A 19,935-nucleotide genomic window follows, 5' to 3' on the forward strand; every position below is an offset into this window, starting at 1 on the left:
TTATTCTGGTATCTCTCATCAAGGTAATGATGAAGCGTGCAGAATGTCTATCCTTGAGTAAGAATGATTTATGGCAAATGGTGGAAGAGTGAAGACTGAAATGTTAGCATTGTGATCCTAAAGGTAAGGGTGAGGAAGTTTTCTGACATTGATGTGACTATGCAGTTTAAAATAAATGGGGCTTAAGTATCATGTTCAAACCTGGGTCCTGCTTTGGTTTAAGACTGAACTGCTTCATTTCTAACTGTGAACAGAAGCCCTCATTTCCTCTATTGAGTTTCAATAACAAGTGAGAGAATGAAAGGCAGTGAAAACACAAATGATATGATCAAATTGCCAAAAGTGAAAATAAATGATGCCTAGATTATAAGATAAGTAAACTGCGAGTTTAACAATTGGTCTGTCAATTAAAAGAATGTGCTCTTGTAGAATTGTACAAACCAGATGGGAGGTGACATGAGGGAAGCAAAGACCAGGTGCTGACAAGGAAGTAGGCTTCATGAGCTCGAGAAACATTAAATATGAACTTGCCAGTGTGGTGGTGCTGAAAGAGGCACATTTGTTTAGTCGAAAGGGAAAAGGTATCTGTGACAAAAAATGTCATACACTTCATTCATGTTCATTCATCTAAGACTCTTACAGAATGTTATCAGAAAATCTCTAGGGCAAACGTGGAAGTAAGTTATTGGCAACAAGGAGATTTTTCATCCTCTTTCAGTGATCCTCAAAAAGGGGATGAGCTGGGAACCTGAATGCTTTAGGCCACATACATCTTTAACAAGGAAGAATCGTTGCACTTCACTAGAGCAAAGACAATGCGCCAAAGAAATACAAAAAGCCAAAAGAAAAAATAATTAACTTAAGTTATTTTGGTTATAACTTAAGGTATTATAATAAACCCATCTACTATTGTCATATTCAATAACCACACCTTCAATAAAGCACTAGTTTGATCATGGATTAAAAGACAAAATAAGGCTTCAGGAATGTATGTGCTGATAGTGAAATAAGTGTCTGAAAAGTAGCATTGCAGTGAGACACTCAGTATGAGCCAAAAGCTGAGTTTGAATTCGCTAAATGCACCACCACCATCATTATATTTCTTGCAAAATATTTCACTCATACCTCATAGCTATTGACTAAAGTAAATTTTCTAAATTGGCCTTTAAAATATCTCTCTCTATTTAACACAAGAGGCTTTCGCTCCTGTGTCTCAATCTATAACTTCTTAAGTATGTCTTGGGGAAGGAGAAGCAAAGGAATCTTACTCCTGATACCTACTAGGCACTCGTTGAAATACGGCAAATTACTAAATATAAATATTGTAACACCATAGCAACAGCATTACCAGATGAACAAAAGAGAAAGGAATTGCCATCCTACGTTTTCAAAAAAGCATTAGTACCGATTTGGCAGGATTCAAATGCAATTTGTTTTCACTTGAATCATAGAATCCCTACAGTGTAGAAGCAAGCCATTTGGCCCATCAAGTTCACACTGACCCTCCAAATAACATCCCACCTCGACCCACGCACCCACCCTAATCCTACATTTCCCATGGCTAACCCACCTAGCATTCACATCCCTGGACACTATGGGGCAATTTAGCTTGGCCAATCCACCTAACCTGCACATGCTTGGACTGTGAGAGGAAACTGTAGCACCCAGAGGAAACCCAAGCAGACACAGAGAGAATGTGTAAGCTCCACACAGACAATTGCCTGAGGCTGGAATCGCACGCAGGTCCATGGTGCTGTGAGGCAGCAGTGCTAACCACTGAGCCACTGTGTCACCTGGAGTGAAGGCCTTGATTGTAACAGGGACAGGTAACATAAACAAGGGGCAGAGTTTCAGGCAAGAAACTCAGAGGTACAGAGGTTGAATCTTACAGGTCACCCACAGGCAGGAAAACATGCGGGTAGCCCTGTAAGCTTAGGGCCCACCCACTCTGTCTCAACTTTACGGTTGTCCAGGGAGGCACTGGATGGATCACCTATCTAACTGTGGACAAATACCACCCAACTAAGGGCCACATGTCATCACTGCTCCAACTTAACCAGCAGTGGAAGAGGCATGTTCTCAACATGTATTCTGGCAGGTTTAACCCTGCAGCCCACTGGTCATTAAAGGATGGGGGAAGGTTTCCCAACTCCTCAATGGCAATCGGAAGCCTTACACCAAAATGTGTCATTCCTATCTGCTCTATCCAAAATGACCCTTCCCCACTCTCTTCAGTGGGGCCTATTGATCTCAGACTTAGCTGAATGTCTGGGTCCATTGTTGTACGCTGCACTATATAGCTCTGAAAGGTTAAAACTTGATTGATTTCAGTAAATATCATCACTGCATGAATAAATGGGGTTTTGGTCAAAGTAAAGAAGAAGTCTGGAGAAGAGAGAGCTGAGGCTAGTGTGCTTCTTTTAACAAACTCTGTGGTAATGCAGGTCATGTTCATGGAATCTGCAATGAGTTGCAACAACCTAGGAAACTTCATATTCTAATTAGACATAACATGATAAGCAGAGGTGTGACAACAGACAGCAACAGTATGGTGTACCCCTGCCACAACATAGTAGTAGTGATAACCAGCATCACTTTCTCAAAACAGAAAAGAAGATGTTGGTGACTCAGAGGACTTTAAGAGAAAGAGACTGTACTGAATAATGATGACAGTGAACCCTGCAAACCTTAAGGCAACACTGAGCAGAAAAGAATCCTTCGAAGAATGATATAGAATGTATTAATGACATGACAAAGGATGAGTATAAACTGAATGAATCGGTACACCAAGGGAGAGGTATAGGCTGTCATGCTATTGTATAGGTTCCATGCCAGACAGACAGTATATGTTTAGGATAGTTACATGACATCATGACATGTGAGGTTCTCCTACAAGACTATGCACCTCACCTTTAGTCACTCTCCTAGTGCCATGAAGTTAGTTGTGTGTGCATAATGTTCAGTAACATCATGACCTCAGAACCCAGACTATATAGAAGTCTGTGATATTGCATCAATGTAAATAGTTACTGCTGTTAATAGCCTTCAAAATATCTATCTTAACATACATTGCCAAGCTAATATATACAGCAGCACTTAGACCATATCATACAAGCAGTAGTGATTGACTTAAGAAACCATCTCACGGTAGCAGTAAGGGATTTGGGATGCTAATGGTCACAGATATTTAGTACTAAACTCAGCAAAGGTGATAGAAACAGTGACAATTGTGAAGATTTGCTTTCTTTAAAAGGTCATTCTTCATCACTAACTTGAGTTTAGAGCTAAAGTTACAACTACAACCAAGACTAAAGCGTTACAATCTGAATGAAGAATCATTTGTAAGCACCCTCTCCTCTCAAGTAGCAGGCCATAACTGACCTGATTTAACAAATGGGAATTTTAAAAGATGAATGAAAGCCTTAACTGCTCCAACCTACTCATATGTTTTTGAGAACAAAATACAGGGAAAGAATGAGGAAAGAAGACCTAATTGCTATACCAAAAGGGATTAAGCGTGCAAAAAACATCAGTCAATATTGTTCCTTGGAAAAGGTTAGAAACAATCAAAGTAAAATGTGCACTTTCATTACTCTTTTTTGACATGAACACCACCCACAGATACACGCCTACTACAGTTAAAGGAGCAAACTTTAAAACTGCTCAGAGAGAAACAGAAATGAAACAGCACAATAAAAAGCACAAACAAAACAAAAAAAAACAAATATTGTAATACAATATTTATCCTAGCATTTTAAAGAGCACAGGAAAGATAGAAAGCAAACAACTGAGCATGGTTTGCCACTCCATTGAAATTCTGTCTGAGCTTTAGTTACGGAAATTAATTAATTCATTCATTCATCTTGACTTGCTGCCTCAACAAATAGCTTACAAAGAAAGTCAGACAGTTAAACTCATTAATATTTTTGGAAATGATTTATTAGGAAGAGTCTAATTCTTCAGTATTTCAAATGATGACCACAAAGATCTCCTGACAACATTTTCCAGATCTTAGGACACCAGCTCAAAATTCAAGTGAATTGCTGATTTTGAGTTCATCTCATATTGACAACAGCCAGCTGAAACAATTGTCAATTTGTGGGCCTGTATTCATGTAACAGTAAGGAATTTGATTTCCTTAGTAAGGAATTAAAGTTAACTTAGCTAAAACTCTTACGGAACTGGTCACTGTCTCAACATTCAGTAAATCCTTCAGCAAACACTTCCAAATAAACTCTATATCTCGATGCACTACTAGACATGATGCAAGCTCAAGGCAATTGCAGTTGGTAAGCAAAATGCTCAAGTGCTCGACTCTGCAATAATTACTGCAGCCATCAAAAGTTTCAATTAAACATACAAATCTTGTATGAGATTTGGCTTGTCTCATCCACCAAGCCAGCTCCTATTTTATGTGACACAGAAAGATAAGTTCTACAATGGCATACTAGGCTAAAAATCTAATTGTCCAGAGAAACTCAGAATGCAACATAATGCTCCTCTGATGCATGTGAAGAACAGCTAACTAAGGAACAATTTCAAGGATATTTTTGAAATTCCGTTGATGGTAAGGAAACACATCCACAAGCTCCGTGAGATACCTGTAATATCACAGCTCCCAGAACCCGAAGGCACAGGACATATGGTAAACTAAGCACACCACATTGCTGTCATTTCAAAACTTTAAAACTTAATCTCCATCAATGTAACAAAACCCAGAAAAAGGTGTGACATAAATGCCAAGACTGATACCCATGCAAATTTAAATATCATTCTTTTAAGCAGCTTATAAGAGATATACAGTTATGTCCCTGTTATCTGGAAGTCTTATGCAGCCAACAATCAATGGGAGTAGATTTCCTCGATCTGGGGACTGACTGTTTGGTCACTTCTCTCTCTCTCTGTCTCTCTTTCTTCCTTTGATCAAACCTCACTGAAGGCACTTACAAGCATTCATGTAACCGGCACCACTCAACCCCTGTCTGTGTAAGATACCTGTACTTAGGAAACAGGCACAATGTGATGCAGTCTACAATTGATTAATAACATTGGGCCTTACATTGGCATTAACTCGCTTTATTTCATTATGGCTCATCATGGTAGTCACCTGAAACCTTTTACATTGTTGATACATTGTCAATAATCCAGCAGCATGCGTGGATTTTTGTATTAGCATGATCCTTGAAGTTACACACTTGTCAGTTGCAACACCAAACATTCCAACAACATCACAAAGTCTATCCAGCAACCTGAACAATTAAGAAGACCTCCAATCCAAATCCAAGATTTCTTCTGAGCCATTGTGCAAGAACACCACTGATACTTCCCATGTCCAATGGTGCGTTTACATTTTTGATGATTCCAGCAAATTGCCCTTTTGTGTGACAAACCAATAGCACCACCAATGTCAGTGCATTGAGTATAGGAGTTGGGATGTCATGTTGCAACTGTACAGGACATTGGTATGGTCACTTTTAGAAAACTGCATTCAGTTCAGTTTTCCTTTTACAGGAAGGATGTTGTTAAGCCTGAAAGAGTTCAGAAAAGGTTTACAAGGATGATTCCAGGGTTTGAGAGCTTGAACTATAGGAGGGACTGAATAGACTGGGCTTTTTCCCCTGGAGTATCGGAGCTTTACAGAGGTTTATAAAACATGAGGGGCATGGATAGGGTGAATATGCAATTTCCCAGGGTAGGGGAGTCCAAAATTAGAGAGCATAGATTTAAGGTGAGAGGAGAAAGATTCAAAAGGGACCTGAGGGATAACTTTTTCACACAGAAAACAGTGCATATATGGAATGAGCTGCCAGAGGAAGTACTGGAGGCTGGTACAATTACAACATTTAAAAGGTATCTGAATAGGTATTTGAATAGGTTTAGAGGGATTAGATGGCTTAGAAGGATATGGGCCAAATTCTGGCAAATGGGATTAGATTAAATTAGGATATCTGGTCGGCATGAACAAGTTGGTGAAAGGTCTGACTCTGTGCTGCATAACTCTATAACTGCTGACATGTTTAGCATATTTAGCATGTTTGATATTACTCAACAAATTATATCTAACAATAGCCCACATTACATGAGATAACTGCAGGAAATGGGCTGTTCAACATATTACCTCTTCCTCATGCTATTTTCAAATTAACGGCTTCAGAGATTGCACTGCTCACACAGTAAAATTGGTGATAGCCAAATCCAAGATTTTTGGATAGCTTTTTCAAAATTTGTCAGTGGGATGTGGGCTTTGCTGGCAAGGCCAGCATCCGTTATCCATCCCGAGCTGCCCTCCTAATGATTGACTCTTAGTTGGTCTCTGCAATGGTCTGAAAAGCTAATCATATTGCTATGGGTGTGGAGTCATATGTAGATGGCTGGATTTTTGGACAATCACTTAACCAATCTATATCAGCCTATAACCTTGCTGTGTTACCTTCACAGTATCCATTCCTACCTTCTTTATGCTATATGCAAATTTAGCTCCATGCCTTGATCACCAAATCTAATATTATTAATAGAAATTGTAAAAATTTGAGGACCCAGTACAGACACTTACAGCAGGTCTCCCAACAGCCCATCTTCTGTCCATCCTCGTACTTTACCCCCAATACTATTTACCTTCTATTCAAATAATAAGCTTTCTTATGAAACCTTGTTAAAAGCTTTCTAAAAATCCAAGTACAACACAACAATGAATTCTCCTTTATCCAAGTACTCGTTCCTTGAGAGAACCATGGGTCCTACAGATTACTTTGAAATTTTCAAAGTGCACAGCTGTAATCTCCTTAATGATTGATTTAAGCATTTTCCTCAGCGCATTTTTTCCTATAACCTCTCTCCCTTCTTGAATATAGGAGTTATATTCACTACTTTTCAACTGAATGAAACCTTATCAACATCTAATTAATTTTTGAAAAATCAATATCAAAGCATCCACGACTTCATTAGCACTTCTTTTAAGGCTTAGGATCCAGAGAATTGTCAGCTCCCCGCTCTATATGATTGCTTCATACTGCACATAATTCCTCTCTCTTCTTTCAACCTCGTGATTTATAGGTATTATTCATTAAATAATTGTTAAGATGAAAGAAAAAATATTTACTCATTATATCTGTCATTTCTTGATTATCTATGATAAACTTCAAGTTCTCACCCTGTAGATAAACAAAAATAACTATTCTTTTTTACATTTTTAGAAATGCAGAACATAGGAGGAGGAGAAGGCCATTCATCCCAGATTCTTACAGAACTTGTTATTGTTTTCACATTTCCAGCCAGCTGCCTCTCTTATTTATTTATCCTGTTTCACCTTTTAGTTACTCCCTGTCATTCTTTGACCAGTCATCTGACATAGAGTCATAGAGTCATAGAGATGTACAGCACGGAAACAGACCCTTCGGTCCAACTCGTCCATGCCAACCAGATATCCCAACCCAATCTACTCCCACCTGCCAGCACCCAGCCCATATCCCTCCAAACCCTTCCTATTCATATATTCATCCAGATGACTTTCAAATGTTGCAACTTTACTGTCCTCCACCACTCCCTCTGGCAGCTCATTCCATACACGTACCACCTTCTGAATGAAAAAGTTGCCTCTGAAGTCTCTTTTATATCTTTCCCCTCTCAACCTAAACCTATGCCCTTTAGTTCTGGACTCCCCAACGTCAGGGAAAAGACTTTGCCTATTTACCCTATCCATGCCCCTCATCATTTTGTAAACCTCTATAAGATCACCCCTCAGCCTCCGACGCTTCAGGGAAAACAGCCCCAGCTGTTCAGCCTCTCCCTATAGCCCAAATCCTCCAATCCTGGCAATATCCTTGTAAATCTTTTCTGAACCCTTTCAGGTTTCACAACATCTTTCTGGTAGGACGGAGACTAGAATTATATGCAATATTCTAAAAGTGGCCTAACCAATGTCCTGTACAGCCACAACATGACCTCCCAACTCCTGTACTCAATACTCTAACCATTAAAGGAAAGCATACAAAACGCCTTTTTCACAATCCTATCGACCTGCGACTCCACTTGCAAGGAACTATGACCCTGCACTCCAAGGTCTCTTTGTTCAGTAACTCTACCTAGAACCTCACCATTAAGTGTATGAGGACTGCGAAGATTTGCTTTCCCAAAATGCAGCACCTCACATTTATATAAATTAAACTCCATCTGACACCTCTCAGCCCATTGGCCCATCTGGTCCAGATCCTGTTGTAATCTGAGGCAACCTTCTTCGCTGTCCACCACACCTCCAATTTTGGTGTCATCAGCAAACTTACTAACTATACCTCTTATGCTCACATCCAAATCATTTTTGTAAATGATGAAAAGTAGTGGGCTCAGCGCCGATCCTTGAGGCACTCCACTGGTCACAGGCCTCCAGTCTGAAAAACAATCCTCCGCCACCACTCTAACTTCTATCTGTATCCAAATGGCGAGTTCTTCCTGTGTTCCATGAGATCGAACCTTGCTAATCAGTCTCCCATGGGGAACCTTGTTGAATGCCTTACTGAAGTCCACATAGATCACATCTACTGCTCTGCCCTCATCAATCCTCTTTGTTACTTCTTCAAAAACTCAATCAAGTTTGTTGGACATGATTCCCCATGCACAAAGCCATGTTGATTATCCCTAATCAGTCCTTGCCTTGCCAAATACATTTACATCCTGTCCCTCGGAATTCCCTCCAACAAATTGCCCACCACCAACGCCAGGCTCACTGGGCTATAGTTCCCTGGCTTGTCCCTACCACCTTTCTTAAACAGTGGCACCATGTTAGCCAACCTTCAGTCTTCCAGCACTTCATCTGTGACTATCAATGATACAAATATCTCAGTAAGAGGCCCAGCAATCACTTCCCTAGCTTCCCACAGAGTTCCAGGGTACACCTGATCAGGTCCTGGGATTTATCCACTTTTATGCATTTCAAGACATCCAGCACTCTGTAATATGGACATTTTTCAAGATGTCACCATCTATTTCCTTACATTCTATGTTTTCCAAGTCCTTTTCCACAGTAAATACTGATGCAAAATACTCATTTAGTATCTGCCCCATCCCCTGCGGCTCCACATAAAGGCCACCTTGCTGATCTTTGAGGGACCCTATTCTCTCCCTGGTTCCCCTTTTGTCCTTAATGTATTTGTAAAAACCCTTTGGATTCTCCTTAACTCTATTTGCCAAAGCTATCTCATGTCCCCTTTTTGCCCTCCTGATTTCTCTCTTAAGTATACTCCGACTGCCTTTATACTCTTCTAAGGATTCACTTGATCTATCCTGTCTATACCTGACATATGCTTCCTTCTTTTTCTTAACCAAACCCTCAATTTCTTTCATCATCCAATATTTCCTACACACACTAGCCTCTCCTTTCACCCTAACAAGAATATACTTTCTCTGGACTTTTGTTATCTCATTTCTGAAGGCTTCCCATTTTCGAGCTGTCCCTTTACCTGTGAACATCTGCCCCCAATCAGCTTTAGAAAGTTCTTGCCCTAATACAGTCAAAATTGTCCTTTCTCCAATTTAGAACTTCAACTTTTAGATCTGGCCTATCCTTTTCCATCACTATTTTAAAACTAATAGAATTATGGTCGCTGGCCCCAAAATGCTCCCCCACTGACACCTCAGTCACCTGCCCTGCCTTACTTCCCAAGAGTAGGTCAAGTTTTGCACCTTCTCTAGTAGGTACATCCACATACTGAATCAAAAGTTTTCTTGTACACACTTAACATCTAAACCCTTAACACTATGGCAGTCCCAGTCTATGTCTGGAAAGTTAAAACCCCCGACCATAACCACCCTATTATTCTTACAGATAGCTGAGATCTCCTTACAAGTTTGTTTCTCAATTTCCCTCTGACTATTAGGGTGTCTATACTGCAACCCCAATAAGGTGATCATCCCTTTCTTATTTCTCAGTTCCACCTAAATACCTTTCCTGGATGTATTTCCAGGAATATCCTCCCTCAGCACAGATGTAATGCTATACCTTATCAAAAACACCACTCCCCCTCCTCTCTTGTGTCCCTTTCTGTCCTTCCTGTAGCATTTGTATCCTGGAACATTAAGCTGCCAGTCTTGTCCATCCCTGAGCCTCCTTTATGTAATTGCTATGAAATTCCAGTCCCATGTTCCTAACCATGCCCGGAGTTCATCTGCCTTCCCTGTTAGGCCTCTTGCATTGAAATAAATCCCTGCCTGCCCTGACTTTTTGACTCGCTTTTGTTCTCAACTGTACCAGCCTCAGATTGATCTCCTTCCTCACTATCTCCCTGGGTCCCACCCCCTCACCTTACTAGTTTAAATACTCCTGAGCTGCTCTAGCAAATTTCCCTGTCAATATATTGGTCCCCTTCCAATTTTGGTGCAATCCATCCTTCTTGTACAGGTCACTTTTACCACAAAACAGCTTCCGATAATTCAAAAATGTGAATCCTTCTCCCATACACCAGCACCTCAGCCATGCATTCATCTGCTCTATCAATAGACAATAGATAATAGGTGCAGGAGTAGGCCATTCAGCCCCTCGAGCCTGCACCGCCATTCAGTATGATCATGGCTGATCATTCCTAATCAGTATCCGCTCCCTGCCTTATCTCCATAACCTTTGATTCCACTATCTTTGAGAGCTCTATCCAACTCTTTCTTAAATGAATCCAGAGACTGGGCCTCCACTGTCCTCTGGGGCAGAACATTCCACACAGCCACTACTCTCTGGGTGAAGAAGTTTCTCCTCATCTCTGTCCTAAATGGTCTACCCCGTATTTTTAAGTTGTGTCCTCTGGTTCAGCACTCACCCATCAGCGGAAACATGTTTCCTGCTGCCAGAGTGTCCAATCCTTTCATAATCTTATTTGTCTCAATCATATCCCCTCTCAGTCTTCTAAACTCAAGGGTATACAAGCCCAGTCGCTTCAGTCTTTCAGTGTAAGGTAATCCCTCCATTCCAGGAATTGACCTTGTGAACCTACGCTGCACTCCCTCAATAGCCAGAATGTCTTTCCTCAAATTTGGCGACCAGAACTGCACACAATACTCCAGGTGTGGTCTCACCAGGGCCCTGTACAGCTGCAGAAGAACCTCTTTGCTCTATACTCAATCCCTCTTGTTATGAAGGCCAGCACACTATTAGCCTTCTTCACTACCTGCTGTACCTGTATGCTTACCTTCATTGACTGGTGTACAAGAACACCCAGATCTCTCTGTACTGCCCCTTTATCTAAATTAATTCCATTGAGGTAGTAATCTGCCTTCCTGTTCTTGCCACCAAAGTGGATAACCATACATTTATCCACATTAAACTGCATCTGCCATGCATCTGCCCACTCACCTAACTTGTCCAGTTCACCCTGTAATTTCCTAACAGTCTCATCACATTTCACCTTGCCACCCAGCTTTGTATCATCAGCAAATTTGCTCATGTTATTGCTGATACCATCTTCTATATCATTAACATATATTGTAAAAAGCTGCGGTCCCAGCACGGATCCTTGCGGTACCCCACTGGTCACTGCCTGCCATTCCGAAATGGAGCCGTTTATCACTACCCTTTGTTTCCTATTGGCCAACCAATTTTCAATCCAATCTAGTACTTTGCCCCCAATACCATGCGCCCTAAGTTTACTCACTAACCTCCTATCCTCCTATTCCTGCCCTCACTAGCTTGTAGCACCGGGAGTAATCCAGATATTACTACTTTTGAGGACCTCCTTTTTAAATTCCTGCCTAACTCTCTATAATGTCCCTTCAGAATCTCAAACTTTTTCCTTCCTATGTCATTGGTTCCAATGTGGACAATGATCTCCTGCTGGCCCCTCTCCCCCGTGAGAACATTCTGCACCCTCTCTGAGACATCCTTGATCCTGGCACCAGGGAAGCAACACACCATTCTGATTTTTTGCTGCTGGCTGCAGAAATGTTTGTCTGTACCTCATACTACAGAGTCCCCTAACACAATTGATTGTTTGGAACCCGACGTACCCCTCATTACATTAGACCCAGTCTCAATACCAGAATCTTGGCTACCCCTGAGAATCCATCACCCCCTACATTTTCCAAAACAGCATACTTGGTTGAAATGGGGATAGCCACAGAAGACTCCTGCACTACCTACCTACCTCTCTTACCTTTCCTGGAGTTAATCTATGTGACTGGATCTGAGACTTTCCCCCCTTCCTATAACTGCCATCCATCACATCCCCTTGCTTTTGTAAATTCCTCATTCCTCTAACTGTCGCTCCAACCGATCAATTCGATCTGATAAGATTCACAATCAACGGCATTTATTGCAGATGTAATCCTTAGTAACCCATAAACTCTCACCAAACTCCCATATCTGACAAGGAGAGCATATCACTCTCCTAAAGGCCATTTTTGCTTCTTTCAATCTGCAGACTCAGAAAATAGCACTGTCTAATTCCTCTATAAAACACCGCTCCAAGTTAAATTAATACTAATGGCTTATATTTTAAGTTTAATCAAGAGACAATAAAACATATAATCAAGAAAGAACCCACTCTATTCACTACTGCAGACTTATTTTAAGGCCGTGCTTAAAATCCACTTATCTGCTTCTGTGCTGTGACCTTTCCCAAACCGGTTCCTCCAACATCAGTTGTGAATTTCACTGTTTGTTAATTTTCTCAGGTGCACTCCGATGTCCAGTGATACATGAATTCAAACAGCAAAGGCACCAACTGCTAACTCGGTCAGTTAGTAAAGTGGGTTTCTATCTCTCTCTATCCTGCACTGACCTCACCGTGTGCTTCTTTTGTCTGTTTCTCTCTCTTTTAAAACTGCTGTTGGTTTGATTTTTTTTATCTTTGTGTAATTATTTGGTTTGTCCTTGTGTCTGATGCTTTCCCTAACTTTTTTAGCTGACCATGGATCATCGATCTTCCCCTTGGAATATTTCCACTTTGAAATATCCCTCTCACAGACTACCACAGCCTCTGTTCTAATCCATTTAATAGCCTTGTATCCAAGTTCACTTTGGTTACCTCAGCTTTCATACTGAGCCCTGTTTTGATTTAAAATTTAAATTTCACACCCACTTCAAATTTAATGCAAAATTCAATCATATCATGACAGCTATTACCTAGAGGTGCCTTTCCTCTAAGACCATTAATTAATCATACAACGTACCTAATAGTAACTCTCCTGTTCTCTGGTCAGTTCTTGAACATGCTGTTCTAAGTAACTACCTTGTTCGAATTCTATGAACTCTCCTTCAAGGCCACCAGTGTTGATCTGATCTTTCCAGTTGATATCAATATTTAAATCACCCATAATTATTGCTTTCCCTTTATTACAAGTCCCCAGTATTTCTTCTGGAATATTTCTTCTTACATCAAGGCTACTGTTTGGTCAGCCAATTGTTCTATACCATCAGTGACTTCTTGCCCCTACTAGTCCTCATCTTCCCCCAACCAATTCTATGTCCTGATCTCCTGAAGTAAGGTCATGTCTAACCACTGCATCAATTCCATCTTTCATTAGAAGTTCTACCCCTCTGCCCGAGCTTCCTATTCTTCTTGAATATTATTTATATCTCAATATTCAAAACCCAACCTTGTTATTATGTGGCCAAGTCTCTGTAATGGCTGTCAGATCATATTTATTAATTTCAATTTATTTACTGTGCTGTGAGTGCTCTGTGTTTTCAAGCACAGAGACTTTAATGTTTTTTTTATTATATTTGTCACATCTGGTTTTGAATGCTGTGAAGTATTGTTGTGGCTGTCCCTTCCTGCCATTCTTTGACCTTTATTTTCATATTAGGTTTTTTTCTCTCTTGCCTCACTTCCATCTCTGGATTTGTCACATTCACCCAAGCTTGTTTCCTCATGACTGTTGTTTAGTTTAAATCCCTCTACCTTGCTAGCTATGCAGTATGGTTGAAGTGCAGACTATCCTAGCAGTACAGATCTCACTTTCTCCATGCTGGTGGCAGTGCCCCATAAACCGGATCCCACTTTACCGACATCACTCTTTGAGCCACACATTCACTTCTTTAATCTAATTCATTTTAAGCCACTTTGCACATGGCTCAGGTATTATTACCCAATTTCAGGATTATTACCTTTGAGGTTCTATTTTACAGTTTAACTCTTAATATCTCACACTGCCTCAGCAAATCCTCTTTCTTAGTTTGTCAACACTGTTGTGGACCATGGTTTGAATACTCCCACTGCAGATTCCTTTCTTTCCCAGTGCAGATATCCAAAGCCCTGGCACCGTTCAGGCAACGCAAATATCGGGATTCTCACTTTTTTACTGAGGAGAACAGTGACAAACCACTCAAAATATTGTTCCTTACTACCATTATATTCTTTCTCACTCCACCCTCTTGAATTACTTTGCCATGGTCATCAACTCTCAGCTTGTTTGAATGAAACTGAGAGCTGCAAAAAAAACTTAAATATGTTTGGACATTTGCAGAAGCTGAGATTCCTGCTTTCCTGCCTTCTGTGTCCCCTTATCTGCCTCACTCATAGTCATACCCCTCTGTTCCCAACCTTCGAACAAACCAGAAGGCCCTATCCTTAGGAATGTGACTGCCTGCTGGAACACAAGTGTCCAGGTGACTTTCCCCTTTTTCCCTCTGAGCCACAATGTATGCAGCTCAGCCTCCAGCTCAATAACTCTGAAAGTACACAGAGTATGCTAGTTTCAGTAATTTTTCAAAATGCTCACTCAAAAATTGAGGAATTGAAGCCGGAGTCCAAGATTTTCTCAATGAAATTCCCTTGCCTCCATTCAATCTCGTTGCTATTCAGTTTGGGTAAAGAGGAAATGCTATCTGTGAAGATCAATAAAACAGTCACTTGTTTGACGTATCAGGTAAGCATCTAACACTGTAGGTGGCACCTATGCTAGCCTGCTGTGAGGCAGGACCATGATTATAATTGATAGTTTAAACCTTATGTGTTAGATGGCACAGCTTCCATGCAGATCCAGAGCCAGCAAGACACTTGCAACTGGTCGCTGTAAGGTTGCTGTCTACTAAATGACTGATGACGTAATGATAACTGTAGCCCATTCAGTTCTGTGTCAGACTGGTTTTCTTCATCTTACCCCTTGAAGACCTGTGATAACTGCTTCAAAAATACATCTTTGACTTGAAGACTTCGACATCTTGCTGAAAACCTACTTCAAAAGTTGCTCATCTGCATGCACATTGACGTCTGCTTTCAATGGTTGGGTGTAACACTGTAAAAATATAACCCTGCTTGGAACTTACACCAAAACCAGGAAAACCTGGAGATAATCGCCTCCCATCAAGTCAGGCTGGGAAGGAGTGGTGGATTCTGGGAAAATAGTGGGGCACATCATTGGGCTCCCACCTCAATGGGGTTCTTCAGTAAAGAGGTTTCCCACTGGCAAGACGAGATGTCAGGCTGAAGAGGCGTAGGCAGGCGAGTGAAACAATCAAAGGCCCCGCAGTGGGCAGTCTTCTCAGGTCACCAGTATTTTGCCTACAGCGGAATGGGCCCTCTTCTCTGCGGGGTGGCTGCTAGTGGGGTGACCTCCCCCAGGTCACCAGGGAATATCTTTGGAGCGGAAGGCACCAGCCACCAAGACTGCAGTAAAATCCAACCCAACAAAGCCAGAGAAGCAGAGTGAACATTATGAGCTGTGACCCTGAATATTGGCATATCCTGACTTTCTGGTCACAAGCTGGGAAGACTGTTCCCGAGATGAAGAAAACCCATTTATACCCAGGTAATGTGACAATGGAGAGCAGTAGAATACAGATCCCTCTGGTACGTCAAGTACTTTAAGACTTTGAGCAAACGATACTCACAAATTTTTGATGTCAACAGCTCCTCGGAAAGCCTTCCTTGGAATAGCATGAATGTGGTTTTCGCTCAAATCACTGTAGGAAGATAATAAAGAAACTGAATTAGCATGGGACACAGATAGAGGAGAAAATCATGTACAATGGGCAATGACTAGAATGCCTCTTTTTTCCTGTCACTTCCATTGTCACCACATCACCACCTGCATGTTGCTTTGGTTTTATCAAACTTTCATATATCTCCTGAGGCACATTATAATGCTTCACATTAATCAGCACAAAAAGCAGACCAGACTGTCAAATGAAGAGATAGAGGTAACATAGTATTTATCTTTGCTGCTATTTGCAGAATAAAGAGAAAACAGATTTAATTTAATGGGCATTTACTTTGGCTTATTTGCATTCTGCAGTTACTCAGAAAAATGCAGCTTCTGCAATAATCAAAGTGAAACTACAAAGTTGGTTGATGTGCACTTTTGGCGTGATGAATGTGCAGAAGAGGATGGGACCTGTTTTCTCTGATTCAATTTTCAAGCACTTTCAGTAATATGTGAAATGCAATGTGACTGCAGAAGTCTGGACAATAAATTGTGCATTTGCAAATGAAATAAAACCAAGTCATGCTCACGTTAAAAAATGATTAACCCTTTCTGAACCAAAACAAAACTCCAAGATTTATGGCATCCTGCAGTTTAATTTTATTTGCATCACTCCCCCTGCAAGGATACTTCATTCAATCAGAACTATTACACGTAAAGAACTGTTTATTAAATTATTTACAATGTCAATTTGATAACACATTTGGGCTACTTTCTGAAGTTGAATCATTGGGTGGATTGGGGGTCTGTGTCTCACGCACTCCCTTCACATACTGGGACATGAGATTCCACCATTATAATTTTCCATCCATTTAATTTAATAATGAATGACAACACATTATATCTAGTTTGCTACTGGCAGGCATCCAATCTTTTGTTGGCCTTTCTTCATTTATGATTATTGGGATGGACTGTTGACAAGCTAGTCCACAATGACAACAATTAAAGTTGCAAGAGCAAATTCCTGCAGATGTTGCAATCTGTACTGAAAACAAAAGAGAGCAAGGTAACATTTTGAGTCCATATAACTCTTCATTATAGCAGGTGAAGCTCTGATGAAGAGTTATCTAGACTCAAAACATTAGCTTACTTTCTTTTTCCGGATGCTGCCTGACTTGCTGTGATTTCCAGCATATTTTGTTTTCATTACAGTTAAAGTTGTATTTAATCCTGTTTTCCTATGACAACAATACAAATACTTCCAGCAGACTTGACCAGGTAGCAGTTAGAAGTAAGATAATTAGCCATCTTGATAGTCCTGGCCAGCCCAGGTATGCTCAGGTCAATACTTAGTACTGCACTGACTGAGATTGGTTAACTCAGAGCATGTCAGGAATTAATCACAGGATTACCCTCTTGCACTGGAATTTAAGCCATTAAAATTCAGGTGGCAGTTCTGAAGTAAAATCTTAAGCCCTCAGACTTTTTCCACGACAAAGTTTAATGGAGAAGGTCACATTTGATTCATGGTGTTTCAAAATTTCCAGCCATCAGATTGACTGGCTGTTTGGAGTAACATGAATCAAGCACATGGACATCTGTATCTGACAAACTAGTGTGCACTACCACTCAGCAAAAACTCTGCAACAGTAACCCATTGAAGCAACTTTAGGACTTTGATTAAAGCAAATGACAGATATTCCACAGTAGTATAGAATAAACCATCCAAAATAGATTTGAATAGACTATCCTCAATTGAATGGTAAAAAGAGATGAACAATACTTTTGTGGGTACAGTATACTTTTATTTACGTGCCATTTGCTTATAGTCACCTAAACATATTTTTTACACTGAGCTGCACAACAGGATGACAAGGATTCAATGATACTGTAAATATTGGTCTCATTAAGGTGTGAAAAGCTCACGATTCCCCAGTCATGTGAACCAGCGTAGAGCTGGCTCTCATATCTCAATGTTAACAAGTGCCAAGAACGTGACTCCAATGCAGAGTGGAGCATTCTTGTTGGAATTCAGACTCTAGTATCAAGGTCTTGGCATTGTCCTTCTGAATGACAGACCTGATGGAATGGCAACAACTCAATCCCACCCTTGCTCAGCTTGAGTCCAGCTGTATTATTCGCCGTGCAATGGTTTTTTTCTATTGGATTGCCCATTAATTCATGGGTATCTAGAGAGGAGTAATGTCTGGTTATTCTGACACCCTCTATTGTTTCCTATTCATGCAGAGAGGAATCCAGGAGCGTTTGATCTCTGGCTCAGTTTCAGAATGGTACAGTACTTTATGCCAAATTAATGTCAAATGGAAAAAATAAAGTTGTCTTCAGTTCCATGCATGTAATTCTCTATTCATTAAACAAACACTACTGTTATTATCTAATATCCTGAATGAAGGCCATTTTAGTGCCAGTAAACATAACTGTTGTGTTATTGTTTACTGTAATAATATACCTTTTCATTTAGTGTAATACAAAAGTGCAAAATACAATTAAGTGAGAGTACAGCTTCAGATGAGTTAGAATGAGGTACACTCATATTCAGTAAAGCAAATTTCACACCAGAGAAAAGTGCTAGGCCTGCCTTTCCTTTGAGAAGCTTACTCTATCATGAAATGTAAAGTTATTAAGTTAGGTAACAAGAAAACTACTAATGCTGGAAATCTTAATACACATTTCAAGTGTGGAAAATGCATAGATGATGTGAAAGACAATAGGATAATTTCTTGCATGTAAACCTTTATTAGAGCTTTCTTTCATACAATTATTAATTGTATTTGAAGCATTTTTTCTTCTTTCTTGTGCCATTGATTTAATAATGTGCCAATATAACTTCCATTCCTTTAAACAACCATACATCCGTTAACAAAGAAGAAAACTCTTAAGTTCTCAAAATGTAACTGAGTAAATACACAATTCGAAGTCTAGACTTTTAGCAGGATATCATTCCTCCTGCAATGCTGAAAAAAATTATTCATTTCACTCTGACATTTTTCAACCATGTCCCAATGTCCAGATCTATTGGAAGGATTAATTAGTTGAAATATTAATACTTAATTCACATAAGAATGCCTCTTTCAAATGCACAATATGTTAAAAGCCCAGGACTAAAGGCCTGTGGCAAACATAGCACGTTTATACCAATGTTTTACTTAATGATCAGATTACAAGATATCACTGTCAGATTTGGAGGAGAAAGTGAGGACTGCAGATGCTAGAGATCAGAGCTGAAAATGTGTTGCTGGAAAAGCGCAGCAGGTCAGGCAGCATCCCAGGAGCAGGAGAGTCGACCTTTCGGGCATGAGCCCTTCTTCAGGAATGAGGAAAGTGTGACCAGCAGGCTAAGATAAAAGGTAGGGAGGAGGGACTTGGGGGAGGGGCGTTGGAAATGCGATAGGTGGAAGGAAGTCAAGGTGAGGGTGATAGGCCAGAGTGGGGGTGGGGCGGAGAGGTCAGGAAGAAGATTGCATGTTAGGAAGACGGTGCTGAGCACAAGGGATTAGACTGAGACAAGGTGGGGGAGGGGAAATGAGGAAACTGGAGAAATCTGAGTTCATCCCTTGTGGTTGGAGGGTTCCTAGGCAGAAGATGAGGCGCTCTTCCTCCAGCCGTCGTGTTGCTATGGTCTGGCAATGGAGGAGTCCAAGGACCTGCATGTCCTTGGCGGAGTAGGAGGGGGAGTTGAAGTGTTGAGCCATGGGGTAATTGGGTTGGTTGGTCTGAGTGTCCCAGAGGTGTTCTCTGAAACGTTCTGCAAGTAAGCGGCCTGTCTCCCCAATATAGAGGAGGCCACATCGGGTGCAGCGGATGCAGTAAATGATGTGTGTGGAGGTGCAGGTGAATTTGTGATGGATATGGAAGGAATCCCTTGGGGCTTTGGAGGGAAGTAAGGGGGGAGATGTGGGCGCAAGTTTTGCATTTCTTGCGGTTGCAGGGGAAGGTGCTGGGAGTGGAGGTTGGGTTAGTGGGGGTTGTGGACCTGACAAGGGAGTCACAGAGGGAGTGGTCTTTTCGGAATGCTGATAAGGGAGGGGAGGGAAATATATCTCTGGTGGTGGGGTCCGTTTGGAGGTGGCGGAA

At 40.9% G+C, this 19,935-nt stretch overlaps 1 protein-coding gene across 1 annotated transcript in view; it reads right to left on the reverse strand.

Annotated features, from left to right (window-relative positions):
- Nucleotides 1-19,935, reverse strand: part of slit2 (slit homolog 2 (Drosophila)) — a 462,208-nt gene that overhangs the window by 201,032 nt on the left and 241,241 nt on the right. Inside the window, exon 5 of the mRNA XM_060825295.1 lies at nt 15,809-15,880. Within this exon, the coding sequence (XP_060681278.1) occupies nt 15,809-15,880 (72 nt within the window). The remainder of the gene's footprint in view (nt 1-15,808; nt 15,881-19,935) is intronic.

This window comes from Hemiscyllium ocellatum, chromosome 1 (genome assembly GCF_020745735.1).
Source record: "Hemiscyllium ocellatum isolate sHemOce1 chromosome 1, sHemOce1.pat.X.cur, whole genome shotgun sequence".
In the NCBI taxonomy this organism is placed as follows: domain Eukaryota; kingdom Metazoa; phylum Chordata; class Chondrichthyes; order Orectolobiformes; family Hemiscylliidae; genus Hemiscyllium; species Hemiscyllium ocellatum.